Source organism: Chlorocebus sabaeus, chromosome 16, assembly GCF_047675955.1.
Source record: "Chlorocebus sabaeus isolate Y175 chromosome 16, mChlSab1.0.hap1, whole genome shotgun sequence".
NCBI lineage: Eukaryota > Metazoa > Chordata > Mammalia > Primates > Cercopithecidae > Chlorocebus > Chlorocebus sabaeus.
Window position 1 is genome coordinate 68974396 of NC_132919.1, and position 19550 is coordinate 68993945.

Here is a 19550-nt window from a genome sequence, read left to right on the forward strand (position 1 = left end):
CCACATCCGGCTTACCCCCTCAGCTCCCCTTGGCCACAGTTACCCCACCCAGACCAGATGGATGGAGGGAGGGGCTTCAGAGTAGTTCAGGACTTCCATGGGGGAGACGGTGAGGGAAGGGGGAGCCCTTAAGTGACTCCAATTCAGAGAGAAAGCAGTCTGTCCCCAAGCTGTGTTCCATCAGCACTCCTCCACACAGCCCACCCAGCAGATGTAAAACCACAGGCTCACTGGAGCCTGCAGAGCCCTGGAGGACCTTTTCTTCTACAAAAGTCATAAGCTTTCTTTTCTCTCCCCTCTCCCAGGCTGGGATTTACTCAGGTGGCAACACTTCACAGCCCTCCCCATCCCCATTCCAGTACTGCAGTAATTTAAGAGGCAGGCAGTGGGAGTTGAGATTTTAATATCATAAATCGGTGTCGAGCCACACCTCTCACTGCCAGGCCCGTGGGCCTCCTATCTTCATATTGCCTGGAAGGCTGCCTGCAGCCAGGGCTTCCCCCATCCCCTGGGAAGGATCCAGCACCAGCCTGAGAAGGGAGGCAACAGCAGCTAAAGGGGTGGGAGGAGGAGGAGACAGAAGCATGTGCTGCAGGTGCATGTGTGTATGTACTTACATGTGTGAACACATATAAAGTGTCAGGTTTACAGACCCTGGCTCAAGGACAGTCTAGGATGGAAAGGAGGTAGGGCAACAAGAAGCACATCTTTCCTCCCTGGTGCTTCAGCCTCACCCTATCCAAGGGACAGACATATGGGGTGTGAGAAACCCATCCCCAGGTCCCAGCCTTCAGGACTGGAGCCCTTTTGAGTCTGGTGGAATCACAGATCCAGTCTTTGGGGGACACTGGGTCTGTCTCCTTTTGAAAGCCCTGGAAAGGTGGGAGGTAAGAAGTAAAGGGAGACAGGTCCCTGCTAGAAGAACTTGACGCCTCGGCCATCGCTGACGGTGATGATCTCGGCCTTGTGTTCCTGCTGTAGGGCCTGCAGAGCCCGCAGTAGAGTGGCTTCATCCAGCCCATGGAACTCTGAACAGGGAGAGATGGGCAGTCAGAGACAATCAGCTCCTGGGGCCCAAGGCCTCTGAGGAGAGTGGTCTGGCTGGAAGCTGAGACCTCCCAGAGGCAGGGTATGCATATGCCATCTATACTGCTGCAGCTGCTACCCACACTTCCTAGGCACTCCTTAGTATTAAGGGGTAGAAGAAAGCCTGAATCAGCATGAAATGAGTTTGTGCTTATTTCCCCCTTCCTGGTTCTCTTCTCAGACTCAACCTCCCCAACACCTCCCATTTGTGTCTGATGCTCAAGAATGACACCATCTGCTTTAGGGCCACAAAGGGGCCGTGAAAATCAGGCCTAGGGAGATCGGAGCCATTGTCACTAGACACTGACCCTAGAGGATCTATCCTAACACAAAGAATATAGCCACTACTCCTGGCCGGGAGACTGTTAAACTCTAGCACTGATATCTGCCCTTTTAGTTAAAAGCTGAGAGCACAGGCCAGGTGCGGTGGCTGACACCTGTAATCCCAGAACTTTGGGAAGCTGAGGCGGGGGGGGGGGGGGGGGGGGGGGGGGGTCAGGGGTTGAGATCAGGAGTTCTAGACCAGCCTGGCCAACATGGAGAAACTCTGTCTCCACTAAAAGTACAAAAAATTAGCCGGGCATGGTGGCAGTCACCTGTAATCCCAGCTGCTCAGGAGGCTGAGGCAGGAGAATCACTTGAACCCGGGAAGTGGAGGTTGCAGTGAGCCAAGATCGCGCAACTGCACTCCAGCCTGGGCGACAGAGCAAGACTCCGTCTCAAAAAAAAAAAAAAAAAAAAAAAAAATTGAGAGCCAATGGCTAGCTGAGTATGTGGAGATATGGTAAGATACTGCAGGGAGATGTGGGAGGCAGCACACAAGCCCTGACAGGCTTGTTTACCTCACCCCCTGCGGGGGCTCAGCTAAGTCAGGGAACTTGCTTTCTGAGGAAGCCTCCAACTTTGCCCAGCCTGAGTGGTGGGCTGGGCAAGGCTACAGTGCTGAAATCATGGGGTGATGGTGGGAGTAGCAAGCAGAGACCTGCAGGGCAGGAAGGGGAACAGCCAAGAGCTGTAAACTCTGCTAGGACAACCAGGGCCTGGCAGAAAGGGGAGACATCCCCTATGATCCTAGCTAAGATCGAAACTTGTGGTGATCCAGAGGATCAGAATATGGAGTCAGAGAAAAAGAACAAGAGTGTTTACGCTATGTAAAAATCAAACACTATACAAATCCTTGCCTGGCCAGAAACCAAATTATTTAAATGGGCTGGGGGTGTTGCCCAATCTCTTCAGCTGACACCCACAAATCTTGAGTCCTCTATAAGAATAAAAGGTGAAAGAGAGCCTGAGTCAGCAAGGAATGAGATTTCAAGCTTAATCCCCTGCCCTTGTTCCTCATTCAGCATCTATAGCAGATGCTGAATGAAGAAAGTTTATTTATAATACTTTATTATTATTATTATTTTCTGAGATGGAGTCTCACTCTGTCATCCAGGCTGGAGTGCAGTGGTACGATCTCGGCTCACTGCAACCTCTGCCTTCAGGTTCAAGTGATCCTCCTGCTGCAGCATCCCAAGTAGCTTGGATTACAAGCATGTACCACCATGCCCAGCTAATTTTTGTATTTTTAGTAGAGATGGGGTTTCACTATGTTGGCCAGGCTGGTCTGGAACTCCTGACCTCAGGTGATCCACCCGCCTCAGCCTCCCAAAGTGCTGGGATTACAGGCGTAAGCCACTGCGCCCAGCCTACTGTTATTCTTTAAGATAGGGTCTCGCTCTGTTGCCCAGGCTGGAGTGCAGTGGTGTGATCATAGCTCACTGCAGCCTTGACCTCCTGAGCTCAAGCAATCCTCCCACCTAACCCTTCTGAGTAGCTGAGACTACTGGTGTACACCACCATGCCCAGCTGATTTTTAAATTTTTTGTAGAGAAAGGATCTCCATATGCTGCCCAGGCTAGTCTCAAACTCCTGGTCTCAAGAAATCCTCCTGCCTTAGCCTCCCAAAGTGCTAGGATTACAGGCACGAGCCACTGTGCCCAGCTGAAAAGTGAAATTCTTAACTTTTCATGGGTCATAGATGCCCTCGGATATCTTATAATATCTATCCCTAAAAAAATGCACATGCATCCACAAAAATAAAATTTGGGATTTTTTGCATGTGAATTCAGGTGGCTTATGGAATCCTTGGACATGGGTTAAGAACTTAGAATTGCTTGAACCTAGGAGGCGGAGGTTGCAGTGAGCAGAGACTGTGCCACTGCACTCCAGTCTGGGTGACAGAGTGACTCTGTCTCAAAAAGAAAAAAAAAAAAAAAACACAGGCGGGGCACGGTGGCTCACGCCTCTAATCCCAGCACTTTGGGAGGCCAAGGCAGGCGGATCAAGAGGTTAGGAGTTCAAGACCAACCTGGCCAACATGATGAAACCCCATCTCTACTAAAAATACAAAAAATTAGCCAGGCGTGGCGGCGTGCACCTGTAATCCCAGCTACTCGGGAAGCTAAGGCAGGAGAATCACTTGAACCCAGGAGGCGGAGGTTGCAGTGAGTCAAGATTGCACCATTGCACTGCAGCCTGGGTGACAGAGCAAGACTCCATATCAGAAAAAACAAAAACAAAAACAAAGCAAAACAAAAAAACAAAAAATGAACTGTGGGTGGGAAGGGAAAGGTATTACCCTCATCCTCTGTGTCTTCCCCGTTAGTTAGTTCATACAGGGTAAAGACGGAGTTGTTCTGGCCACTCCTGGAAACCTGTAAACACAGAGAATGAGGAGTGAATTAGAACCAAGAATCTCCTGGGAGACAGTAAATTCATCAGCTCCACCCCTCTGATCCAGGAATGATACCTATTCCCAAACCAAGACTCACTGTCACCTCTGCAGAGTGGCCTAAAAACCATAAACCCTACAAGTGCTATATTTATATGCGTACACACTCATTTGGAACCACTAAACCACAGGTCTTCACGTGTCTGAGGAGTGACCTCGACCTCTCATTCTGGTTGTTTTCCTGTTCAAGAATGGATGCTGTGTATTTGTTATATTTAGAATGTTGATGCTTCTTACCCTCTTCTCTTCCTTGGGAATGTTTGGGGCTGGTGGTTTAGGAGGAAGAGTATTCTGTCCCCACACCCACACTGGTTCAGAATATCTCATTCATGTTGTGGACAGTCCCATAAGGGTAAAGTGGGGGAGGGGCCCCAGGTTTTTTCCCTTCCTTTCCCCATTTATCTCCTGTGGCCAGAGGCTCCAGCCAACAATAGCACTCAGGGTTCCCAGTTCTGCATTCTCCAAATATGGCCTCACATAGCCCCTGGCCTCCTACAGGCAAAGAAAGGGAGGTCCTACACAGCCAAAGGCATTGAGTCACTGAAAGAGGTTTGCCTGGAAGGCCTACACTTCCTCTTTCTGCCCCCTTCCCATTTTGCTCAGTCTGGATCTGGGGACACCAGGTATCTGCTAGGCCCTAATATCCTTTGCCATGGGTCACTGTTGAACACTTGGCAGCAGGATGATCTCACCCACTGATAGATGAGTTTCCCCCATTCTTCTGGCCTCCGCCACATGATCAGGAAGCTAGACTTGCTCTTATCCAACCACTCGAGGTTCCCTGTAAAACAGATACTTATGAAAGCATAACCAGGCGCAGTGGCTTACACCAGTAATCCCAGCACTTCGGGAGGCCAAGGTGGGAGGATCACTTGAGCCCAGAGGTTTGAGACTAACCTGGGCAACATAACGAGACCCTGTCTCTACAGAAAATACAAAAAATTAGTCAGGTGTGTGGTGACACATGCCTGTGGTCTCAGCTACTCAGGATCACGTGAGCCCAGGAAGTCAAGGCTGCAGTAAGATATGACTGAGCCACTGCACTCCAGCCTGGGTGACAGAGTGAGACCCTATCTCCCCCCTGCAAAAAAAAGCATCATGACCTAAAAAGAAACAAAGAGGCAAATAAAATACCAAGATGGGACAGAGTAGAAGAGACTCAGCTTTCAGAGAGATTCAATATTTATTTTACTATTATTATCTACAAGGTACTCATCCTTCTTCCACTGCTCTTCAGGTTTAGGGCACAGAGATTTCAATTTTGTGTACAAAGAAGAAGAAAGGACTTGGGAATTGGGCTGCCTACTTTACAGAAGACTCTGGCCTTCAAGCCAGGAGAGAGAAAAAGTTATTAAAGGGAAAAAGAGTTACCCTAATTTGCCCTCAGGAAAATCCAACTAGGAAGAAAAATAAGGAATCTGGGGAACTGAACCCACCTTTCTTCCTCAGTTCCTCTAATACAATCTGGATTGACTCCACAGGAAGCTTTCCTGGTTTAAGGTTAAGGGAATGGCATACACATGAGTTGGGTAGGATAAAAATTCTCAGAGCCAGTCCCATGTTGAGAAACACCTGCCCCTTCCTCTCCCACACACGTATGTGTGCAATTTCCCAACATGATATGAATTGTCATTTCCTGGATATTCAAAGGAGGAAGGTAAAGAGAAACTCTTCCAATTAAAAGGAGCTTTATGTGATTGTGCCACTGCATTCCAGCCTGAGCAAGAGAGCAAGACCCTGTCTCCAAAAAAAAAAAAAAAAAAAAAAACAGCTTTAGAAAATGAAAGGTACTGTCATTCCTCACCCTCTGTCTGTTGCCTTTCTTCAGCCTTTCTCCACAGATATTTTAGGGATGAATCAGGCAGCAAAACCAAATGACCCTTACTTCCTGGCAGGAGAGGGGCAGAGAAAATAATTAAAGGTAGTTACCCAAATCTGGGCCTCACACAGAAAAGGATGGAAGATACAGTCAAAAAGGTTTAGGTTAAAAAGCTTGGAACTTGGCTTCAGGGCTGAAATTCTAAGCCCTTAATAACATCCGAGCAGTCATCACTGCCAAGAACAAGAGGGTCTGGTACTGCATTTGGGGGATAAAATGTCAGCTACACATTTTCACTCCTTAAGCCCAGTTTGGGTAGGAATCTGCCTACCATGGGTAAAGGGGAGCTGGCGGGGGTGGGGGAGTAGGGGGTGTCTGGGCATGTGGGAAAGCGCAGAAGTACATCAGTTTGGGCTGTGGAAGAGCCTGAGGGAGGATACGCTGTAGCTTGACGTTGTTGAAGAGCGGGCTCTCCTGAGCTTCCATCACCGTCATGCTGGACTGTTTGTGCAGGCGGCAGAAGGACAGGACCAGCGAGCACCAGGCGGCCAGCTGCTTCTGCCGAGTGTCCACATTCGGTTGTAACCTGCCGGGTGAAGGGAGTGGGGCGCAGAATTAGACGGCGAGAGGCAGCACTTGCCCGGGACGCGTTTCGGGAAGAAAGTAAGGGACTGAGGGGGTTGGCGGCCGGGTCTTTTCTCCCCCTCCCCATTTGAAGCATCAGGCCTGAGCCCACGGTCCAGGGGAGGGGAGGGAGGCACAGCGGGGCTTCTTGGGGTCTGAGCCTCACGTAAAGAAGGGTGGGAAGCGATACTGCCACGGCCACTCGAAACTCATCGCCATCGTAGTAGCTCAAGAAACCCGGAAGCTACCGGCTAAGGACTTCCGGCCTTCGCTTCCGCGCGTCCGGGCAGAAAGCAATGCAGAAAGGTTCCGGACGTCTTTCTGGAAAGAGGAAGATCTGCAGGAGGAGTCCTCGTCATCAGCCAGTCTTTCGCTGTTATCCTAAAAAGCCGTATCTTTTGGAGCAGGAAGAGTCCTGGGAAGTCTTCTGGTTCAACCCCAGAGAAAGGTCATGGCTTCCCCAAAGCAGCGAATTTTTGTTGCTGAAGTAGGACGGCAAATAGAGGCCAGATCTCCAGATCCTAGCCTACTTTTGTTTCCTCTATACTAGACTTCTTTTAATATTAACATTTCTGTGTATTACCATTTGATTTGGTCAACTCACAATTACCCAAGCTCCTCAATTCCAGTGTTCTTTGTTTTATTTTTAATTAATTATCTATTTATTTATCTTTTAGACAAGGTCTCCGTTTGTTGCCCAGGCTGGAGTACTGTGGCACAGTAACAGCTCACTGCAGCCTCTACCTCCCAAGCTGTGGCGATTGTCTGGCTTCAGCCTCCTGAGTAGCTGGGACTACAGGTGCACACCACCGCACCCAGTTATTAAATAAATTTTGTTGTTGTTGTTTTGGTAGAGACGGGGGCCTCTCTCTGTTGCTCAGGCTCGTGTCAAACTCCTAGGCTCAAGTGATCTTCCTGCCTCGGCCTCCCAAAGTGCTGGGACTACAGATGTAAGTTAATGCTCCCAGCAACCAGGCTAATATTTTCTAGAGATGGGCACTCACTATGTTGGCCCAGGTTGGTCTCAAACTCCTGGGCTCAAGCAATCTTCAAACCTCAGCCTCCCAAAGGGATAACAGGTGACCAACCTGGCCCTCCAGTTTCCTTTGACTTCACCATTCCTCAGGCTCCTGCAGCACCCATGGGAGCACACTTTGTAGCTTGAATCACTAGAGACAGCTCTACTTCCATAATGCAGAGCTGCAGTCTTTGACCACAGCCGCCTATCTCTCACCTCTGCCATGACCTCGCCTTTCTTGTCTCAAGACTTAGGACCCGTTTTGGTTTTATCTGACTCCTTACCCAGCCTAAACTACTCAGTTCTGTCCCCTTACCTACCTACCTACAGGTCAGTTCCCAAACCAATGATCGTTGCTCCATGTCCCCCACCTCTTTTTTTCACTTCTGGTCTCTGGAGTATTGCTGGAAGAAAAATAACCAGAGCATGTTTGCCAAGTCCCAGATTCCCTGACTAGCCTCACTGCCGGGCTCTAAGGGCAGCTCCGTGATCCTTTGTCTTTTATTGACTCCCTGTCACCCTCAAGATAACTATTCAAACTTTTCCACGTTCATCAAGCCACTCCACCTGTCCCCATCTCTCTGCTCTCTGCGGAATGCCTTTCCTTCCTGCTTTATGAGATTGAGGCTATGCATGTGAACCCTTTAAGTTTTCCCTCTGTCTGTCTCTATACTTGATTCATCACTCAAAAATTGCTCTCCACTTTTACTCCTTCCTTTTTTTTTTTTTTTTTTTTTTGAAACGGAGTCTAAAACTATTGCTGGGCTGGAGTGCAGTGGCTTGATCTCGGCTCACTGCAACCTCTGCCTCCCTGGTTCAAGTGATTCTCCTGCTTCAGCCTCCCGAGTAGCTGGGATTACAAGCATGAGCCACTACGCCCAGCTAATTTTTTTATTTTTAGTAGAGACGGGGTTTCACCATGTTGGTCAGGCTGGTCTCAAACTCCTGACCTCAAGTGATCTGCCCACCTCGGCCTCCCAAAGTACTGGGATTATAGGCATGAGCCACTGCACCCAGCCTACTCCCTCCTTTTGGACTCAGAAGAAGTGTTGCACCCTTTGGCATATGTTCTTGCCTCCCCTTTTCAACTTCCTCCAGGACTTCTCTATCATCTTCCTTCTCTCCCTTGCCCTTAGCTCCTCTCCCGTATACTATAAACATGTGCAGGTCTTCCTTAATTAAAAATATTTAATCCCTGGGCCAGGCGCGGTGGCTCATGCCTATAATCTCAGCACTTTGGGAGGCCGAAGCAGGTGCATCACACGAGGTCAGGAGTTGTTCAAGACCAGCCTGGCCAACATGGTGAAACCCCATCTCTCCTAAAAAATACAAAAAATTAGCTGGGCATGGTGGTGGACACCTGTAATCCCAGGTACTTGGAAGGCAGAGGCAGGAGAATCACTTGAACCCGGGAGGCGGAGGTTGCAGTGAGCTGAGATCGCGCCATTGCACTCCAGCCTGGGCAACAAGAGCGAAACTCCATCTCAAAAATAATAATAATATTTACATCCCTTGGCATCATAGTAAGACTCCATCTCTACAAAAAATTTTAGAAATTACCCAGGCATTGTGACACATGCCTGTAGTCCCAACACTTTGGGATGCTGAGACAGGAGGATTGCTTGACCCCAGGAGTTTGAGGCTGCAGTGTGGTGTGATCGCACCACTGCACTCCAGCCTGGATGACAGAGCAAGACCTTTTCTCTTAAAGAAAAAAAAAAAAAGTATAGGCCGGGCATGGTGGCTCACACCTGTAATCCCAGCACTTTGGGAAGCTGAGGCGGGCAGATCATTTGAGATCAGGAGTTCAAGAGCAGCCTGGGCAACATGGTGAAACCCTGTCTTTACTAAAAGTACAAAAATTAGCTGGATATGGTGATGCATACACCTGTAATCCCAGCTATAGAGAAGGCTGAGGCACAAGAATTGCTTGAACCCAGGAGGTAGAGGTTGCAGTGAGCCTAGATCACACCACTACACTCCAGCCTGGGAGACAGAACCAGACTCTGTGTCAAAAAAATAAATAAATAAATAAGTACAAACCTTGACCTTGCCATCTCAATTTTCTGTCTGATTTCCAACCTTTCCCTCACCCAAATCCTTCATGTGCGCAGTTCCTATGACCTTAGTCTCTGAGTAAAAGAAAATAAAAGAAACAAAAGGCCAGCTGCAGTGGCTCATGCCTGTAATCCCAGCACTGTGGGAGGCTGAGGTGGGTGAACCACTTGAGGTCAGGGGTTGAAGACCAACCTGGCCAACATGGTGAAACCTTGTGTCTACTAAAAATACAAAAAATTAGCCGGGCATGGTGGTGCCCGCCTGTAACCCCAGCTACTCAGAAGGCTCAGGCCGGAGAATTGCTGGAACCTGGGAGACTGAGGTTACAGTGAGCTTAGATCACGCCACTGCACTCCAGCCTGGGTGACAGAGCGAGACTGTACCTCAAAAAAACAAAAAAGAAATTTAAAAAAAAGAGGTAAAAACACTATGCACTGTACTTGGTCCACAGAATGACCAACAAATGTTTGTTAAATGAATGAATGAACTATTCAGTTGATAATACCTTCTCAAAGCTCACTATTTCCTTTGCCTTTATGGCACTCCTTTTTCTTGAGATTGAGTTTTGTTCTTATTGCCCAGGCTAGAGTGCAATGGCAAAATCTTGGCTCACTGCAACCTCCACCTCCCGGGTTCAAGCAATTATCCTGCCTCAGCCTCCCGAGTAGCTGGGATTACAGGCATGCGCCATCACACCCAGCTAATTTTATATTTTTAGTAGAGACAGGGTTTCTCCATGTTGGTCAGGCTGGTCTCAAACTCCCAACCTCAGGTGATCCGCCTGCCTTGGCCACTGGCCTGGCCTTTTTTTTTTTTTTTTTTTTTTTTTTGAGATGGAGTCTCGCTCTGTCACCCAAGCTGGAGTGCAGTGGTGTGATTTCAGCTCACTGCAACCTCTGCCTCCCGGGTTTAAGCAATTCTCCCTGTCTCAGCCTCCTGAGTAGCTGAGATTACAGGCACCGCCACCAGGCCCGGCTAATTTTTTTTTTTTTTTTTCTTTGAGACAGAATCTTACTCTGTCGCCCAGGTGCCCAGGTTAGAGTGCAGTGGCATGATCTCGGCTCACTGCTAGCTCCACCTCCTGGGTTCACACCATTCTCCTGCCTCAGCTTTCCAAGTAGCTGGGACTATAGACGCCCACCACCAAGCCTGGCTAATTTTTTGTATTTTTAGTAGAGACGGGGTTTCACCCTGTTAGCCAGGATGGTCTCGATTTCCTGACCTCGTGATCTGCCCGCCTCGGCCTCCCAAAGTGCTGGGATTACAGGCATGAGGCACCACGGCTGGCCTTTGACACTCTTTTATTCTTGTTCTGCTATTACGTCTCTGATCTTCCCTCCATCACTTATTTATTTATTTATTTATTTATTTATTTATTTATTTATTTTTGAGATGGAGTCTTGCTTTGTCACCCAGGCTGGAGTGCAGTGGTGCAATCTTGGCTCACTGCAACTTCTACCTCCTGGATTCAAGCGATCCTCCTGCCTCAGCCTCTCCAGTAGCTGGGACTACAGGTGCGTGCCACCACGCCCGGCTAATTTTTTGTATTTTTGGTGGAGAGGAGGTTTCACTGTGTTAACCAGGATGGTCTCGATCTCCTGACCTCGTGATCCACCTGCCTCGACCTCCCAAAGTGCTGAGATTACAGATGTGACCCCACCGTGCCCGGCCTATATATTTGTTTTTTGAGACAGCATCTTACTCTGTTGCCCAGGCTGGAGAGTGCAGTGGCGTGATCTTGGTTCACTGTAGCCCGATCTCCCAGGCTCAAGCGATCTTCTCATCTCAGCCTTTTGAGTAGCTGGGACTATAGGCATGCACCACCACACCCGGCTAACTTTTAAAATTTTTATAGAGATGAGTTTTTGCCATGTTGCCCAGGCTGGTCTCGAACACCTAAGCTCAAGCAATCCTCCTGCCTCAGCCTCCTAGTGCTGGGATTACAGGCATAAACCACTACGCCCAGCCCTTTTCTCATTCTTTAAGTGTGATGTTTCCTAAGAGTGTAATCTCAGCCTTCTTCTTTTCTTTCCTTTTTTTTTTTTTTTTTTTTTTTTGAGACAAACTCTCACTCTGTGTCCCAGGCTGCACGATCTTGGCTCACTGCAACCTCTGCCTCCAGGATTCAAGCAATTCTCTTGCCTCAGCCTCTGTAGAAACTGGGATTACAGGCGCACGCCACCACACCTGACCAGTTTTTGTATTTTTGGTAGAGATAGGGTTTCATCATGTTGGCCAGGCTGGTCTTGGACTCCCGACCTCAGGTGATCTGCGCGTGCCTTGGCTTCCCAAAGTGCTGAGATTACAGGCGTGAGCCACTGCTCCCGACTAACCTTCCTCTTTTCAACGAACTATTCTGTCTTAGACTTCTCATCCATCTAATGCCTTTACAGCTCACTTCTGTGCAGGAGACTCCCACACCTGTATTTCCAGACCCAACCTCTTTCCACTCCCATCACCCCCATTTCTAACTCTCCATGGAACATAACAGCTTGTTCCACTATTACCTTATAATTGTACGTGCTTTTCTTCAGGACAATTCCTCCTCCTCAATGGTTCTTTTCTATTATTACTGCCATCATTGTCCTAGTAACTCAAGTCCAAAGCCTGAGTCACCCCTAACCTCTCTCCTCCCTCAGCCCTGGCCTCTCCCTCCTGTTTTATCCAAGTCCTGCTAATTTCCTCCCTAGGGGAGAGAGCAGAAAGGGAGGTGAATTAGGAAATTATTGCAATAATCTAAACTTGAGAAAATGACATGGAGCAAAGGAGTGTTGAATGGGGAAGTGGAAAATATTCCCTAAAATATTTTGAATTTTTACCTGAAATAAAGGTTTGCTTTATTTCCATGAATGTATCTGTCTTACCTAAAGGTATATCTACTCCCTTCATGGCATGTATTTGCCTTCATGCATTTTATTAATATACATCAAGGGTCTGTTGGTATTTTATTTTCGTATTTTTATTTTTTTTAGAGACAGTGTTGCCCGTGGTGGAGTACAGTGGCCCAATCATACCTCACCGTAACCTTGAACTCCTGATCCTCTCCACTCAGCCTCCCAAGTAGCGGGAACTACAGACATGTGCCACTAGACCCAACTGAGTTCTTGTTTGTTTATTCGTTTGTTTTTGAGACGGAGTCTCACTCTGTTGCCCAGGTTGGAGTATAGTGGCGTGATCTTGGCTCATTGCAACCTCCGCCTCCCAGGTTCAAGTGATTCTCCTGCCTCAGCCTCCTAAGTAGCTGAGACTACAGGCACGTACCACCACACCCAGCTATTTTGTTGTTGTTGTTGTTGTTGAGACGGGGTCTCACTCTGTCGCCAGGTTGGAGTGCAGTGGCGCAACTGCAACCTCTGACTCCTGGGTTCAAGCGATTCTCCTGCCTCAGTCTCCTGAGTAGCTGGGACTACAGGCGCGTGCCACCACACCCGGCTAATTTTTTGTATTTTTAGTAGAGGCGGAGTTTCACCATGTTAGCCAGGATGGTCTGAATCCCCTGACCTCGTGGATCCACCAGACTCGGCCTCCTAAAGTGCTGGGATTACAAGCGTGAGCCACTGCACCAGCCTTTTTTTTTTTTTTTTGAGACGGAGTTTTGCTCTGTTGCCCAGGCTGGAGTGCAGTGTTGCGATCTCGGCTCACTGCAGCCTCTGCCTCCCAGGTTCAAGCAATTCTCCTGCCTTAGCCTCCAGAGTAGCTGAGATTACAGGCATGCACCACCATGCCCGGCTAGTTTTTGTATTTTTAGTAGAGTCGGGGTTTCACCATGTTGGCCAGGCTGGTCTCAAAGCCCTGAGCTTAGGTGGTCCGCCTGCCTCAGCGTCCCAAAGTACCGGGATTACAGGCGTGAGCCACCGTGCCTGGCCTAATTTTTGTATTATTAGTAGAGATGTGGTTTCAGGCTGGGCGTGGTGGCTCACACCTGTAATCCCAGCACTTTGGGAGGCCGAGGCAGGCAGATCACCTAAGCTCAGGAGTTTGAGACCAGCCTGGTCAACTCAACATGGTGAAACCCCATCTCTACTCCAAATATGACAATTAGCTGGGCATGGTGGTACATGCCTGTAGTGCTAGCTACTTGGGAGGCTGAGTCACAAGAATCACTTGAACTAGGGAGGCAGAGGTTGCGGTGAGACAAAATTGTACCACTGTACTTTGGCCTGGGTGACAGAGCGATGCTCTGTCTCAAAAAAAAAAAAAAAAAAAGAAGATGGTGTTTCACCAGGTTGGTCTCAAATTCCTGACCTCAAGTGATTCACCCACTTCAACCTCCCAAAGTGCTGGGATTACAGGCATGAGCCACCTCGCCCTGCCTGTGTTTTGTTTTTTTTTTGTAGAGACACGGTCTCACTATGCTACTCTGACTAGTCTTGAACTCCTGGCCTCAGGTGATCCTCCCACCTCAGCCTCCCAAAGCACTGGGATTACAGGTATGAGCCACCATACCTGGCCTCTCCCTCCCGTTTTTAATCCTATCCTCTGCTTTATAATTATTTTCCATTTCCCCATTCAACACTCCTTTGCTCCATGTCCTCATTTTCTCAGGTCTGGATTATTGCAATAATTTCCTAATTCACCTCCCTTTCTACTCTTTCCCCTGGGAGAACGTACTCCAACTATGACCTAGTCATCTACCAACTCTGCAGTCACCCTCCTGTGATCACGTCCCTTCTGATCTTCTCAGCCAGATGTGATCCCTTTTTCCCTCGAACTCAGATAACATTTGGTTTGTATCCCTAGCATGATTCTCATTACACTTTTTTTTGTTTGTTAATGTGTATACATGTCAACTTTCTCACTAGATGAAAGCCACTGAGGGCAGGAAACCAGATTATATCTAACCTATCTTTCCAACATAATATACCACACAGTGTCTTTTTTTTTTTTTTTGAGATGAAGTCTCACTGTCGCCCAGGCTGGAGTGCAGTGGCATGATCTTGGCTCACCGCAACCTCTGCCACCTGGGTTCAAGTGATTCTCCTGCCTCAGCCTCCAGAGTAGCTGGGATTACAGGTGCCTGCCACTGCAACTGGCTAAGTTTTGTATTTTTAGTAGAGATTAGGGTTCACCGTCTTGGTCAGGTTGGTCTTGAACTCCTGACCTTGTGATCTACCCGCCTCAGCCTCCCAAAGTGCTGGGATTACAAGCGTGAGCCACTGCGCACACAATGTCTTATACCAGCAGGTCTTTGATGTACATTAATAAAATGCATGAAGGCAAATACATGTACCTTTAGGGAAGACAGATGCATTCATAGAAATAAAGCAAACCTGTATTTCAGGTGAAAACTCAAAATATATATACTTTTTTTTTTTTTTTTTTGAGACGGAATCTCACTCCATCACCCAGGCTGGAGTGCAGTGGTGCGATCTCAGCCCACTGCAACCTCTGCCTCCCAGGTTGAAGCGATTCTCCTATCTCAGCCTCCTAAGTAGCTGGGACTATAGGCACATGCCCCAACACCCAACTAATTTTTATATTTTTTGTAGAGACGGGTTTCACCATATTGGTTAAGCTGGTCTCGAATTCCTGACTTCAGGTGATCCACCAGCCTCGGTCTCCCTAAGTGCTGAGATTACAGGTGTGAGCCACTGCGCCCAGTCAGAAAACTCAAAATATTTTTAGGGAACATATGTGTGCCTAGAAAAACAGATGTGCCCTGAGAGATGTGTGTCTCAGAGAATGAATAGGCATGTTCCAGGAAGCATACAAGTATATATGGAAAAGGCAGGATGCCCCAAGAAATGGACATGCATGTACTCAAGGAGGCAGATATTTCAACAAGAAGGAAAGTCCCTGAAGAGGCTCAGGGTGGGCTGGGCACGGTGGCTCACGCCTGTAATCCCAGCACTTTGGGAGGCCGAGGCAGGTGGATCACGAGGTCAGGAGATCGAGACCATCCTGACTGACATGGTGAAACCCCGTCTCCACTAAAAATACAAAAAAATTAGCTGGGCATGGTGGCGGGCGCCTGTAGTCCCAGCTACTCAGGAGGCTGAGGCAGGAGAATGGCGTGAACCCGGGAGGCAGAGCTTGCAGTGATCCAAGATTGCGCCACTGCACTCCAGCCTGGGCAACAGAGTGAGACTCCATCTCAAAAAAAAAAAAAAAAAAAAAAAAAAAAAACTTAGCTTGGCATGGTGGCACACGCCTGTGGTCCCAGCTACCTGGAAGTCTGAGGTGGGAGGATCCTTGAGCCCAGGAGGTCGAGGCTGCAGTGAGCCATGTTTGTGCCACTGCACTCCAGCCTGGGTGACAGAGTGAGACTTTGTTTCAAAAAACAAACAAACACACAAGGAACTGTTTGCTGTGGAGATGGCAGTTTTCTGACCCCAAGGTCTAGTGCTCCTCAGCCTTGAGCTTCTTCCAGATCACATACGTCTCCTGATTGCTGGCTTTAGCGGACACCAGGGGGCAGTGTGTTGCTAGGCTGTAGGCCACACCCAATCCAGGACAATGTAGGATGAGGGCAAGGGAGGTGGAGGGGGGTTGTGAACCTAGTAAAGGAAGCCCCCACTGCTTTCTCCCACAGTTGTGAGGTCCTTAGGAATGGATTCCTGTTGCTCAGTCAGGGTTCCTCCTCCCAGGCCCTGGGAGTAAACTGAGGCACGAAGAAGGGGAATAGTCAGGGCTCCTGGGCAGCCTCCTGCTCCTCTTGCAGGAGTCACAAGCACAGATTTTTCCTTTGCCCCTTCCCCCACACCTCCTCAGTTGCAGGCCCCCAGCTGCTGTCCAGACCGGAAGGGAGTCTCTTCCTGCTTGTTTCCTGGAGCTGAGTTTGGATAAGGACAGGAAAGGCCCGCCTGGGAGGAAAGAATATAGGGGTGTGACCTTCATGGAGGCAGGGAGGGGTGGGGGGCAGGTGAAATGAACAGAACAATGGGCCATCCAGATTTTTCCAGTTCTACTACCCAGAGCTGAGGGCCTATGGGAGTGGCAGGGAAGGACACAGGTTCCACTGAAATGGGAAGAAGGACATTGTACAAAAAAAGTTTTATTTTGAAGATTACAGAACTTGTGCCATGACCCCACCCGGCTTCCATTCCCAGCAATCTAGGGATCTGTGGTAGGGAAGAGAGTGAGAAAAGGGAGTAAGAGGGGAGGAGGGAGGCCTGGTTGGTGTGGGGAAGTGGAGTAAGGTGGTTATAGAGAAGCTCGTGGCTCCCTAGGCCTGGGCCTCACTGTCTTTACTCCTCCATACTACAAGAGTGATAAGGAAGGGGATGAGGCAGATGGGGGCTATGATCATGGCCAGGAGTACATCCTCTGGGGGGTCAGAGAAGGTGGGCTGCACCAGGGAGCAGTTGGCAAAGTGGATCTGGTGAGTCTCAAAGATGATCCTCTCTGCCAAGGGATTGGGGAAGCCCAGGTCAAATAACTCCGCAAAGTGCTCCAGGCATTCTCGCAGGGTGCTGTAAGGCCTAGGGGCAGAAGAGGACTTGAGTGAGGGAGGCGGTGGGCCCAGGGAGAAGAGTGCCCCACACTCACTCAAGGTCTACCTGCAATGAGCAGGCCCACCCCCTGGCCTGAGCCACCCTCCAGCACTGCCCCTACCTGCTAATCATGGCCCAGTCGCACCAATCCTTTTCGATAGAATCCATTTGATCCTTATAATGATTCCAGCAACATTGGACAGCTGTCTCATAGTTCTTCACCGTCGCCCCTGTAGGTACAGATGCTGAACAATGACCACACCCCTGCCCCTCCCTCCAAACCCTCCTGCCGAGGTGCTTGCAAGGTGAACTGCCTGTCTTCAAACATGGGAACCCTTCAGAAAGTTTCCCTAGCAAGCCATTCTGGCTGAGGACAGAGTCCCAGCTCAGGAATCATGTAATGACTTCCATGTGCTAAGCACTTTCCATCCCAGCCTGATAAGAACTTCCACGTACACCTTTTCCTGGGGTCTTCTAGCCCACCTGTGAGGTGGGCAGCTCAGAGCCGCGCAGGGGCCGACCTGCACGTGAAAGGACAGGGAGAAAGACTGCAAGGAACCCCAAGAGAGAACAGAGGGGAGTTTAGTGGGGCATCAGCTGGGGTGGGGCAGGCCTTGTGGGAAAGGGACCCTCCCCACTGAACTTGCTGTCGTCCTTGCCCTCGGCCACCCTTCCACACCCCGGGTACCCACCTTCTGACCCCGTTGTGCCTGTGGTGGGAAGAGGCTGAGCCAGGGCCTCATGGGGCTTCAGGACAGCTGTGGGAAGAAACGGGAGAGGAGGGTAGCATAGCGGGGACCCAGGTAGTGGAGCCTGCGACGGGGTTGGGGGACTGAGACCCTCCGTAAACAGGGCTACCTTGTAAGAAAAGGAGGAATAATCTAGCCCCCACGGACGCCTCAGTGCCGGGGAGGGAGGGGCTGGCACCAGCTCCTAGTCACTCACACCCAGGCCCAAAGCCCCCTCACCTCTGGCCAGCTCCTGTCCTCCGAAGCCCTCTCCGTGGGGCCGGGGCCGGCACCCCAGCTTTCCCCGGGTGGGAAGCAGCTCGTGCTGCGCCCTCCCCGAGGTGGGGTCAGGGACCGTCCGAAGGCCAGTGCTGCTCGGTCCGTCGGTCCGCACCCGCACCCCGGGCCCGTTCCGGCCTTGGCCATCCTGCCCCTCTCCCCTCTCCCCTCCGGGGCCTCCCGCGCCTCCCGCCCGGGCCTCGGGGCGCCGCGCTCACCGCCCAGCAGGAGGAGGAGGCGGAGCGCTGCCGGCCGCCCGGCGCGGGTCCTAGGGAGCCGCGGGCCGCCGGCGCGCTCCACCCGGAGCCAGGCCATCGTGCAGCTAGGAGGCGAGGAGCGGCGGCTGCGCTGAGCCGGGCCCGGGTGTGGGGGCGCCTATATCCCCAGCCCAAGCTGCAGGAAGCCGCGCCGCTTCCTCGGAGGGGCTGGGACGGCGGCGGCCACGTGGGGGGCGGGGGCGACGCCCGGGGCCAGAGGCTGGAGGGGGAGTAGCTGCCGCACCCGCGCCTGGCGCCCGCGGCTCCCTCCGCCTCGCCGGCGTTGGCCCACCCTCTCGTAGCTCACCCCGCGAGGCTGGACAGCTCCCGGAACCCCGGAACCGGGATCTATTTCGGGGGCTCGGCTGCGTGGCGCCCAGGACTCTCCAGGGTCTCCCAGGATCGCTCCCTGGATTCGAGTCGCGTTCTCTCTCTTTCGGGTCTGTAGGGGTCGGCAAGCTGCTCTTCCAGACCTGGAGAACAGGGAGGAGGCTGGGAGCTCCAGCGGCCTCTCGACGCCGCTGCATCTAAAGGGCTGTCCTGGGTTGTGGGGCAAGGGGCGCCTGGAGCTGAGCCGGGCAGCTCAGGGTTCCTTATCCTATCCCTAGGAACACCCGCTGATGTCAGCCCACCAGCCAAAACCAGGGAGGAGAATCGGGAGCCGGCCTTCCAGAATCGGGAAAAGGTCTGCGGAGTGGGGTAGAGGGGAAAACAAAGTCCAAATACCTTCCCTTCAGATACCTCCTGGGGCCTAGACCCCACAAACCTGTTGGGGGGGGGACAAAATACGATGGCTACGTTCCCAGGAAGAAGGTGCCACAGTTCTTCAGGACCACGGTTGGGAGAAAGAAGGGAGGGGTTTTAGAACCTTCAGTGTGCCACTTCATGTGCCTGGTGAGTGTATCACCATTTTACAGACCAAAAAACTAAAGCTCAGGGCCAACAGCCCGGGATTTGAATTCAGAGGCTCTGGGTTCTAATTCTGTCTTCCTACTCCCCAGATATAGGGCCTTGAATGACACATTTACCTTTAGGACTTCTTGTGTAAAATAGGGACATTCGCTTCCTCACCAAACAGTGACGATGGCAGCTGTGAAAGGGCACTGCACTCGCTAAATGCTAGTTTCCTTTCCTCTTTTCCTAAGTGACTTATCTAAGGTCACACCGTTAAAGAAGCAGCAAGGCTGAGCCTGGGCCTCCAGGGGCCCTGACTTTGGCCACACCACAGCTGCCTCTTGTGTCCTGGGCCAGAGGTTCATTACTCTGAGGCAGCTGAGGAACCCAAGAGCTGGTTTGGCCATGACGTTCAATTCCCAGACACAGCTGTCAGCACCAAACTTTCCTAAATTACTCCCAGACACTGACCTTTGGACTCAGCTGCTGCTGTTGTCCCAGTTTACTGCCCACCACAAATTATCTGTCATGATCTCTCTTGAAGTCTTCATCTCAGGATCTCAAGCTCTTGGATCATG

General features: G+C 50.5%; 2 protein-coding genes across 2 annotated transcripts; both read right to left on the minus strand.

Moving 5' to 3' along the window:
- Window positions 1-386: 386 nt before the first annotated feature.
- On the minus strand, window positions 387-6583 carry VPS25 (vacuolar protein sorting 25 homolog). Its single transcript, XM_008012590.3, has 6 exons — window positions 6472-6583; window positions 6122-6267; window positions 5299-5352; window positions 4555-4643; window positions 3710-3785; window positions 387-1028 (listed from the first exon to the last, which is right to left on the minus strand). The coding sequence occupies exons 1-6, from the start codon at window positions 6522-6524 to the stop codon at window positions 916-918; spliced, it is 531 nt and encodes a 176-aa protein (XP_008010781.1). The 5' UTR covers window positions 6525-6583; the 3' UTR covers window positions 387-915.
- A 9774-nt stretch (window positions 6584-16357) lies between these two features.
- Window positions 16358-18236, minus strand: RAMP2 (receptor activity modifying protein 2). Its single transcript, XM_008012599.3, has 4 exons — window positions 18040-18236; window positions 17507-17572; window positions 16936-17044; window positions 16358-16802 (listed from the first exon to the last, which is right to left on the minus strand). Exons 1-4 carry the CDS (start codon window positions 18134-18136, stop codon window positions 16547-16549), a joined length of 528 nt encoding a protein of 175 aa, XP_008010790.1. The 5' UTR covers window positions 18137-18236; the 3' UTR covers window positions 16358-16546.
- Window positions 18237-19550: the final 1314 nt, after the last annotated feature.